The sequence below is a fragment of the Eurypyga helias genome, unplaced genomic scaffold (genome assembly GCF_000690775.1).
Source record: "Eurypyga helias isolate BGI_N326 unplaced genomic scaffold, ASM69077v1 scaffold5463, whole genome shotgun sequence".
NCBI lineage: Eukaryota > Metazoa > Chordata > Aves > Eurypygiformes > Eurypygidae > Eurypyga > Eurypyga helias.
Window position 1 is genome coordinate 88,470 of NW_010240413.1, and position 13,538 is coordinate 102,007.

Below are 13,538 nucleotides of genomic sequence, written 5' to 3' on the forward strand. Positions count from 1 at the left end.
CAATAACAGTATCTAGAAGAAGCAACAGAGTTTTAGGGTTTACAAACTTCAGAAAGAATTAAAAAAAAGAATTAATTGAGGTAAGCACTGTTTCTGCCTCTCTAAAAAATTACAAGCTACTGAAGAACTGAGGCTACATTTAAATGAGCAAGACACATACGAGGGGAAAGATTCCTTTAGACACTACCTTGCTCGAGCAAAACTTGTACCAATTTGGTGCTCTGCATCCTACACTGCAACACTCTTGATCCAGCATGCAGAGCCCTGAAGCGAAGCATGACCTCGCTTGTAATGACAAACTTAATGCAGGATTCTCTCTCTCTCAGCCAGCATTAAATGGCAATGGACACGACAACGATGAAGGAGGAATTTCTTGCAGCCAGGAGAGGAGTACTTGGGAGGGTAATGCTTTGCAATCGGAACTGAATGTTGTGTCAGTGAATCAGGTTTTGGTGCTATGAGTAGGCAAATACCACTGTGCTGAAACCTCTGAATGGCACTGCTCAAAGGTTAACCATCCTGACCCTAGACAGGAAAAAAGCAACCACAGCAAAGAAGCATTTCTTTCAGTTATCTACACACTCAAAACACAAATAATGGACTGTGTTTAGAAAACCAAAGCCATTATTTTCCATTAACCACGCCAACTTTAGGACAAATCTGAAGACAGAGGAAGGAAGGTCTGTGGGTAGGATGAACATTTTAGAAAACTTCTGGAAATTCTGTATTTAATGTTTGGCTGGATAACGAACCTATTGATGTACACTGCACAAATATTTGTTCTTTGTGAAAAACAAAGCTAAGACTTTTCATTATTATAGAGTAAGACTTCCTTTCAGGGAATGAAGGCCACTTCATAGACACCTTGTGAATACTTCACATTAAAACACGGGTCTCCAGAGTTCAAGAGATATGGAATTTATTGTAATCAGTTCCCATTTTGGGCTACATCAGACTCAGAAGACCTGATTTTTGTGCAACACGAATTCTGGTCAGTGCTTACATATGCATTACTCTTACAAGCAAATGCTTATATTACACACCAATCATAAATACTATTAGAATGTAAATATAATAGTGTGTTTATCTTAGGTGATTTACTTCCTGCACTGTGTATTTCCTTCACATACCTAGGTTTCATATGTTGGTAAAATTCTTGTTCAGCATACTTACAAAACTGTCATAAAGCCCAATCACAACTTAAACACTGGCAGATTGCCAGGGTCACAAATAAAGCTTGCTGCAGAGAGACATCGTGGTGGCTCCTTGCAAAGCTGACTTCACTGCTCTCTACCCCATTCCCTGACAGGAGGGAAGTTCATTAGCTAGCACTCGGAGAACACCATCAGGTCTGGTCTATCCCTGTCTTGTATCCCAGGAGGGCTTCTTTGATGATGTGCCACTGGAATACAGCTCAGCTGTTCCCAGTCCTGCACATTAATAAATCCTTTCATAAGCTAATATGCCTTCCCAGAAACAGAATGCAATCAGAGTACCATGCAGGTTCTGGAGAAGTCAGGAATGGTTAAAGATTAAAACAATCCATGTTTTTCCTTTACTTAGATTATACCAATCTTCACCACTCTCCTTATACAGAATTAAAACTGCAGTCTACTGTAAAATATTAGCTAATTCTCCCTCAGTGTCCACTAACTTAAGAAGTGTCCACCACTCCTCTGCAGGATGTCCCCTTCTGCTGTACCATCGTAACTCAGGGCAGATGTGGGGTAGGTGCTGGGCTATAAATCAGGTCACTGAAAAGATCTAGGTTAAAAAACAAAGGCTTTGTGGGCCAAACAGATGTAATTCATGAAGCGCCTAGTTCGACAGACAACTGGACAAGCAAAACTCGAAAAGTGAGAAGCTGACACATCAGGGAACAACAACAGATGCCCAGGAGCTTCTCAAAATCCATGGAGCCAAACAAAACACATCATATAACTATGCCTGTAGCAGAACTCCAGGCTGTAGAAGCCTCCTAACACTTACCAGGATTTCAGTAACCCTATGCAAGCTAATGGTTCACTTGAAGGATTTTACAGATTTTTCTTTGATTGCTACTTCATTAGGAAACAATGCAGTACATGAAGGGGCCTATGAGGAAGCTGGGAGGGGACTTTTTACAAGGACCTGTAGTGACAGGACAAGGGGTAATCGGTTTAAATTGAAAATGGGGAGATTTATATTAGATGTCAGGAAGAAGTTCTTCCCGGAGAGGGTGGTGAGGCACTGGAACAGGTTCCCCAGAGAAGCTGTGGATGCTCCATCCCTGGAAGTGTTCAAGGCCAGGCTGGACGAGGCTTTGAGCAACCTGGTCTAGTGGAAGGTGTCCCTGCCCATGGCAGGGGGGTTGGAACCGGATGGTCTTTAAGGTCCCTTCCAACCCAAACCATTCTGTGATTCTGTGAATGCATTTCTATGTTTCCCTGATGAACATACCCTAGAGAGGTCAATGCACTATCCCATTTAGGATAGTTTGCACTATCCCATTTAGCTTTCTGTCTCTCTTTATTTCTAATTCACTTAGTGACAGTTTTGGAGCCTTTGGAACAAAGAGTGCTCTCTACAAAGATGGTCTGTTTCCGTTTGTCAAAAAGCAAATTTTTTCCCCAGGTGTTAATCTCAGGACTTTCTTTTTAAGTCATATAAAACAAATCCACAACAAATAGTGCCTTCCCTTTTACTAATCCCTTTAAACAAAGCTAGGTTATTACTGAAAAGCATTTTAAAATCAACAAACCCAGTACTAAGTTGTGGTATTTAGATATTTGCCAAAGTTTCCTTTTTTTTAAGCAAACTGATGGCACAGTCACAGTATCTCCCTCTTAGTTTGTACAGGAATTAGCTGCCTTTTATTTTTTCTTCTTTGAACCATAATGTGAGTAAATGCAAACCTGAAGAGCCTCTCCAGTCTTGTTCTTTAAACTAATATTTTCTTAGAAAAAAGGCCAGTGGAGGTATGAACAGAGGAGTAAATCCTTAAGCAAAGTAACAGTTCTTGCAGGCAGCTTACCTCACTGGAATTCACTTTCTGGTGTGCAAGAAAAGGAAAGATAAACTGAATCTTGTTCACAGAAAGATTAGGGAATAATGACCATAAAGCTTCAAGTTCTGGCCGGTGACAGAATTTAGAACTTCAGGAGGAATACTTCTTTAAACCAACACCAACAGAGAATTAAGAAATGGCACATACCTTATCTACTGGGAGAAAGTCGTTTTCAACTTCTATTGACCTTGGTCGTAGCTTTATAGGTTTGTCTTTGAAGATATCTCCAAAGCCAACACCCTTGACCTTTTTGGGTTGGATTGTCGTGCCTCCATTGGCTCCTTCCGACTTTGTACTGCAAGAGTCACCACCATCACTCTCAGAGCCTGTAGCATCTTTCAGGCCTGTGAAATGGAGGGATAAAAGAAGAAATCTTAGTTGTGAAGCTCAGTATTTTCAAAACAGATGTGACTGAAAAATAACCATCCTCTAAAGGAAAACAAAACCACAAGGAACAGGTAGAGAAGATGCTCTGTGTGCCATGCACTCATTTTTTAATTTTAAAAATCACTTTATTTCTTCACATTGGTGTACCAGTAAGAACTTACACCAATCCACAAAACATGCATGCTCTGGCATCAAAAACTTCATGAATGAAGATGGCCATTCCTTGAGTACCAAAAAAATCCTTCTTCCTCAGACAACAATTACTCGGAAGAGAACTCAATAAATGAAAGAGTTAAATTCAGTTCTAGGTCAGCGATTGTATAAAGCCACTTAAAGCTAACAAGCAGTCAGACCAGGCACACTGTACCTTATATCTCTGTGACTCATATCAAGTCAATTATGCAATTAGTATCTAAAGCTACATTACCTAACTGGGAAATATAAAGCTGAAAGCTGTTTAAACAAATTTGCAATCAAATAAGCTGCATAATATGTTCCCTGCTGAAAATTAAATCTCTCTGCAGCACAGACAGCCTCATAAGAAAAGCACCCATGCACACTATCCTCTAGGAATATAATAAATCAAAACTGACACTCTGATTTGCATTACTTCTCTCAGTGAATAGGGAAATTCATCTGCACTTATCTGAAAATATCTGCTCTTTGAAGAGCAGAGGCCACAGGTGCAATATGGTGGTGCTTCAGCCACTTTGAAGAATGGTGCAGAATCAGGCCAGTCACTGGCAGCAAAAGTGACCCTCTGCAGTTTCCGCCAACTGAAACAGTCCCCCGGATCATTTAAATCTTCCTTCTTGCATTACAGATTGACTTAACCATGTTTCCAGGAAAACCACAGCGATTGCTGCTACTACAGCACTAATCCTACCTAACAACAACAAACTCAGATCCCCACATTCCCCTCACAAGCATTCATGGTGCCACAGATGTGGATCTTAGAAGTCAAAAAAAGAAAAATTTCAAGGAAGTTTATCTTCTTAATTATTTTTATATTAAGGTCCACAAATTGACTGTAATGGGTTTTTGTAGTAAGAGGCTGCCAGTACGGAAGGAAGGTTCTTCTTTACAATGCAGACATCTAAAATCAAGCAGAGATTATATACAAATGTCTTTCCCTCTTCCCCTTGGTAGGCAAGTAGTGTCACCCAAAAATTATCTGTATTGCTGTCATAAGTAAGGAAATGGCTCTAAGATCAGGAAAAGCCTACTGGTTCCCTATAAAAGGACTGCAAGTTCTGGAACACGTGTCAAGTTTTACAAAAACTTTGTGACTCCATTTCTGCACTTCTCTGATATGTATAACCAACAGAAACAGAATGAAATGGTGTTCCTGAGCTCTAAGCATCTGAATTATCATTTCCATTCTACACGAGAACAACCCTTCAAAACAAACAGAGGAATTACCTAAAGAAAAAATATTTTGATGAAGACAATGAAAATCTTTATGAATAATATTTTTTTTAAATTAACAATTGAATCCTTTGCTTTTGCCTCCCCAACTCAAGTGATGCCTTTGGTTTTAACACAGATGATCTCCATCCAACAACTTTCTGCCATGCTGGTGAGCAGTGACTTGTTATGGGGGAGACTTCTTGCCTTCCTGGCAATTCAGTTTAGGAACACAACTACCCAGTAAAACATAGCATCTCCTTCAAGGGCTATTTTAAGCTTCTCCAGTGAACCACATAAAATGCTGTAAGCCCTGAGGCCTACAGGCACAACTTCATGATCCAGGATGCAATGGACTCAGTCTGTTAAATTGGTGTCAACACCAGGGTGCTGCTAGGAAAGGAAATCAGGAATTGTGTGAGAGGCAAGGATTTATAGCAAAACTGTTAAGGATAAAAAACATCATATGCTGCTCTGAGTTTTTCTGTATCTGAAACTTGAAAGGAGTATGAATTCAGAATTAGAGGGAGTGCCCAGTTAAGACCAAACAAAAAGACTGGAGCCTACAAAAAAGACTTAGGCACTCTGGCCTCCTAAGTAGCTGCTACATCTTCTTGATGAATGTAAGTAAATTCGTGATTCTTTGAGCGTTCGATTTAGATAGCACTGAACAAGTTATTTGTTCCATAAACTCTGCAGGACTAAAATTCTGAAGAATTCTAAATAATAATAATAATAATAAACCAAACAAAAAGACTGGAGCCTACAAAAAAGACTTAGGCACTCTGGCCTCCTAAGTAGCTGCTACATCTTCTTGATGAATGTAAGTAAATTCGTGATTCTTTGAGCGTTCGATTTAGATAGCACTGAACAAGTTATTTGTTCCATAAACTCTGCAGGACTAAAATTCTGAAGAATTCTAAATAATAATAATAATAATAAAATTCTTACTGTATTTGGACCTTTTTGTTGTCCCAAGAAGGACCTGGGGGAAAACTTCAAATCTGGTCTCACTGGTTTATTATAGTAGTTAGAATAGTAGTGTTCCTGCCATCAGTAAAGTAAATTCTGTGTGCTCCTTCCCTTCCAGAAGTTGTGAAAACAACCAGGGAATTCAAGCATTCACAGTGATCCTGCTTTATGCTGCAGTGGGGGGGAGTGAGGTGGCTATCCATAGCAGAGACATTCCATGACACAGAGGCACTAACAGATGCAAGGCTAGATAAATTAAGCCTGAGAGGTACAAATCTCTTCAAGCAACAAGTCAAAGTCACTGCTTCTTTCTTATTCCTACACCTTGCTGTGACCCGACCAGTACCAGAAGATGATGTAAGTTCTACTAGATCAACTTTTCTCAGCTTTGCAAGAGATCAATCACAAGGGCCCTGGCAGAGACAGAGGCTAAACCCAACTTTCTTTACTACTTCTAAATGCAAAGAGAAGGGTCACCAGTCAACTGTTCTCAATTACAAATAATATTCCTGAGAATAAAATGTCCACAACTCAAAAAAATAAAACAAATCACAGTGGTCATCGTCTCTTTGCTGAACAAACAACCTTCTTAATATGGGACAGGAAAATTACTCTCTGACAAAGGTTCCCTCTTTCATCCTTGCTAGAATCTCCTTAAACTACTCTGTGATGGAGGAAAGGAGCGGTGCAGAGACCTCCCTCAACAAGTCACTAGATTTTAACTGATAGGATCCATTACTGCTCTTAGCAACTTCCTGAGATGAAGAGAAAAGCTATCTTAGAAACAGCATCACTAACTGTGGTAGAAGAGGACCTGACCTTGGCCAGTTGTTGGAAATAAAATATGGAAGTAATTATGGGAATTACTCAACAGGTCTCATATGAACTTCCAGATCTTTGAAAGCTGCATGAAAGAGATATCAGAAATCTCAAGGGGCTCCAATAAGAATTAGGCTTTTGTTCCTGGGTCTTCAGTTGTTTTTTGTTACAGCATCTTCATCTTTTATTACCATTCTTCTATGATGAGACATCCCACCTTGTATCAGAAACCTCACCACAGATTTCCCTAGCATCACCCGTCTGTGCTTGATGATAATCCAAAAGCCACTTCATTCTCAGTGCTGCCAGAGCTTTGTCTCAGTATACAGTCTTCATAATAAAAGCAACATAAGAAATAACATTTTTTAAAAATTTTCTTTTTAAATGAAGACAGAACAGATTGAAGTGATGCCTGTCTAAACTAAACTGCATTTGAGTGGCTGGATACCAAGGTCAACATTACAAAGCTCTTTCAAAGTTGAAAGAAACCTTCCTGACCAATTGTTAAAATGACAAATGACATAATTTATGATTTTTTGACTGGCACAAGCTAAGAAGCCTTCTGGACTTAAATAAATAAGACAGAATAAAAGCTATGGCTTTTCCAAGAACCAATCTGCTCTTGCTCTTATCACTTCAGGGCTGAGGGAAAGAGACATAAGAGGAGGATTATATGCAGTGGAAACAGAACAAATTAGGTAAAATGAAGATCCATAGGAACATTAAGTAACAACAGTGCATTGTTTAAGTACAAAACAGACCTGTAGAAAATTATCTAAGACCCTCCCACCCTTAAAGATGTGCTAAGGAGACTCTTATTTTCCTCCCAAGGTATGTGAGGTGCATGCCTCTGATTTGTACAGATAAAAAACCTGTAAGCAAGAATTTGCAACATTATGTCCATCCTTGCCTGACACACGCCCTCCTCTCATTTCTTCATTGGGTTGTTCCCCGATATATATGTATCAGCTATTCTCTCAGAGTTTTTGCGAGGCTGCGCTGCCCTCCCTAGCCCTGCCCAGAAAAGGAAGGGATGGCTGATGTGGTCCCTCCTCTTAAAACAAAAAAACGTCCCTCTTCCGAACACTTTTTTTTTTCCCCCCCCCTTCAGCTTCTCATGGCCTTTTTCACCACCACTGCAAACAGTTTAGTAGAACAGAGCTGGGGGGACAGTTTTCCGTAGCCCACGGATGCGGCGGGGAACTAAGCAGGAACCTGAGTGACCTAGGCTGTCAGATTATGAATTTTAAACATGAAAATTTCTGCAAGGAGCTACAGTTAGCAGGGAGGTCAGGTTGCTAGATGGGCATTAAACCTGGAGAGCATTTCAGCTGGCAGCCTGCTGCTGCTACCCAATACACCCACACAGTCTGAAACAGCTGTGGCAGAGCTATGAACTTAAGCACCACGGTAAGGCCAGCAGCTCAGCAAACTGCTATCCTCAAAAGCACTGAACACATCTTTTGCTTATTGTTCAAGTCTAGTTATGAAATACTTCAAATATAGCCAGGACACGATACAAGCTACAGCAGTCAGGCCTCTCACTATTTTTTTTTTAAATTTTAATTTTTAGCAGCAAGTTTTCTGTCAGCATGGGGAGAGATGACAAGCTAAGTACGTAACATCAACAGGGTGCTCACTAATGTGCCAACTACCACTCTTAATAGTAGGAAAATTCTTCCCATCTTTAAAATTTCTCAGGAATGAGATAAGCCTTTTGGGGGTGTCACTTTGCATTTCTGGCTCCATAAGCAAAGACACTATTTTTTTACCTAGATCTATTTTTGCTGAATCATACATAGCTCCACAAGGTAGAGCTCAAATCTGAGTGTTGGGTGCACTTGTACAGTAAGCTCCTTGAAGTCTGAACAAGGGCAGCTTCAGCAGCAAATTTTGGCTGGGTCAAGATACGGGACTACTAACATACGTCTCTTTAAAAACACTCAGAACTCTAAGGTTCTCTGTTGCTTCATGCTCCTTACAAATGCAAGATAATTTAGTATTCATGAAGAATAAATTCTCACAACTCTGTCTGGAGCAATTTCGCGCTTCACATACATTTTTTTCCTCTATGGGTATACATGAGAGATTAGTTTTCTCAAGACATTTCAAACACAGCACACTCCTGCTATGCCAGTTGCAGGTCTTTTGAGAGCAACATTATGAAATGTACCAAAACAGATTAGCTCCAACAGGGATTAAAAAGAGACCGCAACATCAGACTTAATTCACCAATGGCCCCAGAGCTGTGCTGGCATCAAACCAAGACTCTAAATCAGAAAGATATTTAGGGATGATAAAGGGCTGTGTAAACTAAAGCTGTTAAAACAAAAATAAACTGCTGTGATAAAATTAGCTCCATTCAAAGCAGGAAACGAATTGTTTCTAAATAGCTTAAAATGGCAGGAAAAAAGAGGAATATATTGTGAGCTGTACAGAGGTTTCTATTTTGAGCCGTTATTTAGCAATTTAATTTTTGTTCTTATTCTGGATCGTTCTCTCCACAGACAATTTATAGCACTGGGCAAGACAGACTGCTCTGATGATGTATAAACCAACGATGCTCTGGCTCTCTAAGTGCTTCCCAGGCTGGCTCTGTTAAGTGATGTAAAGGTCAGCTGTTCAGAGGCACACACCTGAGACGATGCAAAGGACCTTCTGATTTGGTCTGGCAGCCAGAGACAAATTCTGTCAACTGTGTTTAACAGAACAAAGAACTGTGTAAATGGAGCTTATTGGGATTTTTGCCTTTTAGGGAAGTGAAGGAAGGCAAGGGGAAATATGCCCTTTCGTTCTGTTTAGAGAATGACAACATGGAATGCCCGAGTGACTGATCTGAATGACAAAAAAGGTGAAATTATACATGGCAATTGCAGCAGATGAGATGAGAACTGTCCTCCTTCCTTCTCCTCACATACTGGCGAAGACAGAACAAATACCCACAGCCAATGAGGTATTTATCTTGAGCTTTCTTCTATCAAAGTCCTATATTTTGATAGTGTCATAAAAACCAAATCACAACCAGAAAAGGAAGTTTGATTTTAAATATTGCTGTAGAACAAAGCCATGTTCCTTCATAATTTAAAGGTTAATAAATTCACACTTCCAAAAAACAAATTTATGTTTCTTTACCACGGGTAGTTACACATGTACAAATGGCTGAGGCAGACTATTTCAGTATTAGTCATTATTTGTTATTCTCAGTTATATTCCATGAAAAAATGTAACTGTGTAATCTAAACATTTTGTCATTTCCTTCCCTCATGTTTGCTTTTCCTTAGCGCAACACTTCTTGCCACATAGGAAACAGCCCCAAGATTTTTATGCTTGCACAAGAAATCATGCAGGGAAAAGGGGAGTGGTGTCCAGCACCACACAGCAGCATGCATTAAGGACAACACAGCACAAGCATCTTTTGCAGCATGAACACAGAGCCATCAGTATGGAAGTTGTTGGTTTCACCTCATCCCCAGCCATTTCCCCAAGTACTGTCAGAGCGAGTACAAACAATCACTCATTCAGGAGCTCTACAAATGTACCATCGTCTTCATTTTGGAACTATTTTTTCACCACCCTTGTTCTCACCACGTACAGGAACATGTTATTACCCATGAAAGGATGGTAAGCAACCACGTCCAAGGATTCTTTACCTGCTAGTCAGCAAAAACTAGTCTTTTGTGAGACTCATGGAAAACCACTTGCTAGTGGGAGACCAAATCAATGGAAGGATTTAGTATGTTTCACCCCAGTCAACATAATTCTTCCACACACCACCCCCAATCCCTCACCATCTGTACATTCATTCTCCAGAAATCAGGATACTTATTTTTAATAATGAAAATTTTCCACACCCAATTTCAACATTGTTCTTTCTCAAATGTTATTTTTCATTATAGTAGCTCCATATTTAATATACGTTCTTCTTTATAAGTAAGTTATAAGAAGTGGAGGTAAATAAAAAAATTGTAACTGTCCTTTCCTCAGAATTGATAAAATACACATTTGGGTTTCTCATTTAACTTCGCTCATATTCAGACACTCTTAAATGGGATTAATAATATAATTAATACATCAACCATATTGATTTCTTTGAACTCTGACCAACCATTGTTCCTCAGTGATTAGAGGGAGGGTAAAAAAACCCCAACAAAACCCAAAAACCAAAGAAAAGAAAAAAAAATAGTGGTGAAGAAATAGAAAACACAATTAAGGTTACTCACGAATATTTCTGTTTCAACGATCCTGTCATCTTCTTCCATTATATCTAATATCTATTACTGACAGCATTGTGGATCCACATATAAGGAAAGAGAGGCAAATATCTGTCAAACCAAGCATTGTATCTGCCCTGTTCCTCAGTTATAGCATCTTCGAAGAAAAAGAAAGTGAAGGAAGAAATAGAAATTAAACCAGTAAAAAGAAAAAAATTAAAAATCCAAGAAGCATTTTTCGTGGAGGTGCAGGAAAGTTACAGGATGACAGAAAAAAGGGCTGTGATCAACAAAACAAGTAATATTTTGTTGCTGTGTGTCCCTCTTCACCCAGCATAGGCAGTAGCAAAAATTTTCTGACAGCAGGTTAACGATCAGAATGCCAAAGGAGTTCGAATTCTTGCTGAGCAGAGCCTGGCATACCTAATAACCATAAAAGCCATGTCAGCATATGAAGGCAAGGCCAAGTATTTATGCAGGAGGCAATCTTGCATATTTCATTGGAAGGTATCTCTAGAAGCAGCTACACACTAATTCAACAGCATTTAGCTATTATAGGCCTTATTGAAGTAAGAAATTCTCTTTTAAACTCAGCAGTTGCAAAATGGCTTTCAAAATAAAAGTATTTTAGCACTAAGCATATGTTTCTAAAGTAAAAGCTCTAAACTCGCTTCAGAAGTTGAGCAATGCTTCATGCAGTGTGGTGTAGGTGAATCCAAGCACCCTTTGGGCCTAACGTATCTATAAATTGACTCGAGCTTAACTTATGGAGAAATCAGAAAGCTGTAATTAGGGAGCTGTGAGTCGTTCTAAACAGACATCCCTAAACGAAAACAATTCTGTGGAATGCTGCCAAATGATCTACACTGCAGATGTAAGCATGGATGTTTGCCTAAAAATAAGAAGCACAGCTCAGATATGAAATGGAAGGAGCTGGCCATACCTTCAGTAGGCCTGCTCTGGAAGAACACGAGTATGCGGGAAGTGAGCTGCCAACAGACTAGCAGGAAGAATAACGAACCCTCCTTTTTCTATGTTAGTTTAGGAGATAACATCTCTGATAGTATCAATAACGCCAACCCTCATTTTGTTTAAAACTTACCTGGATGACCTGATATTGTGTACTGCCCACTTCAGTCCCAGCTCCAACCCAGTAAGCAACAAACAGGCCGCAATTGTAGCTGGACGTCCAGCCTTCTGAGATGATGTTTTACAGAGAAAGTAAAATACCCCTGCAGCATGAAAAAACCATGCCAGCCACAACCAAATGCCAAGGCAGGTAGTATTAAGACATCTTTGGTCAGCTTTAAAAACAAAGTTTAGATGTGTGATTGCTCAGAACAACATGAGACAATCTACTGTGGGTTAAGCTGTCTCCTTGCAGTTGGTTATCAAGCATACCTGCAGATACCCATGAAACCCTGCACTCTGTGAAATCACTTTGACAAAATTTATTTTCTACGACATGGCACGACCATGGGTCAGTCTTACTAACAAGGAGAACTAAATTCCAAGCTCCAGCAAAACTGGAAAGGTGACTGAATTCTTCCTGACTTCACTTAGGCTCACCCTAAATGAGAAAAGGGGAAGGGCCACTTGATATTTAATGAAAAATGGGCTTGGCATGGAGAGCAGGTTTCTGGAAAACTCTGAAAGGTAATGTTAGGGCAACACTGCCCAGAAAGATTAATGTTGTGAAAATAAAGGCTCCAAAGGCAGACCTTGCATCTGATTTGAAGCTAGATCTTAAAGTCAGAAGTCAAGCATACTGGAAATTTACTTCGCAAATCCTTATTATGCTCATCAGGGTGGATTCAAGGACATGTTGGTTTAAGAACTCTGCAAGAAGCATGCAATTTGCATGATGCATAAGCTGTCATGAAGACTGTACGGTGAGAAGCAGCAGAAAAATGTGACCACCAGCCAATTGGTCTGCTCCAGCCAAACCAAGAGCTTGGGTGGAAGCTTGAGAAGAGCTGCAGTAAAGAGATGAGTTCTGATAGACAGGGAGACAATTCTCCATAAGGAAATACTCAGAGCTGCACACATCCACAAAGATTTTTGTTTAGAAAAAGCTATAAGTGCAAGTTATCAGAATAGAAGACTACCACTTCAACTGCTTTATTCTTTGCTGTGAATACGCATAAGACAGAAGTCCTCAGAGGTATGAGAGCCAACATCCCCATCCAGAAAGGAGGAAGGGCAGTACAGCTTGGATATTCTGAAGGGAAAGCAGCTGTCTGGGATGAAAGCAGATGCCAAAGCTAGCACAACATCTTGTTCACCGGGGGACAGGAGTGAACACTTTGTACTTAGCCACACTGAATGTGACTCAGTATGATAATTTCTGCTAGATTTCTTGGTGAGGAAGCAGGTGGAAAGACAGATTTCTGTCTTCCTTGCTTCCTCTGTCTTGCATCTGATGTCACCATCCTCCCTTTTTCTATACTAATAGGGTAGTAAAAGCATATGAAAAGCAGCATGTTCCCTGCTTCCAAAACGCAGAAGGCAAAGACCTGAACATGCAATGAAAGTAGCTTTACATCTTTTACCTTCCTTGGCAGAAAAAAATGTATCAACCAAAATGCTGTGAGTAATAGCTGTCAAAAAAAGAATGCCAAATGAAGAGCATGCATTAAATCAATAATAAAACTCCCAAAATCCCTCCAAAAAAACCCCACCAAACCATGCCCCCC

At 39.9% G+C, this 13,538-nt stretch overlaps 1 protein-coding gene across 1 annotated transcript in view; it reads right to left on the reverse strand.

Annotated features, from left to right (window-relative positions):
* The window catches only part of SH3KBP1 (SH3-domain kinase binding protein 1), a 111,442-nt gene that overhangs the window by 81,865 nt on the left and 16,039 nt on the right, over nt 1-13,538 (reverse strand). The window contains exon 3 of the mRNA XM_010148425.1: nt 3,194-3,390. Coding sequence (XP_010146727.1) covers nt 3,194-3,390 — 197 coding nt within the window. The remainder of the gene's footprint in view (nt 1-3,193; nt 3,391-13,538) is intronic.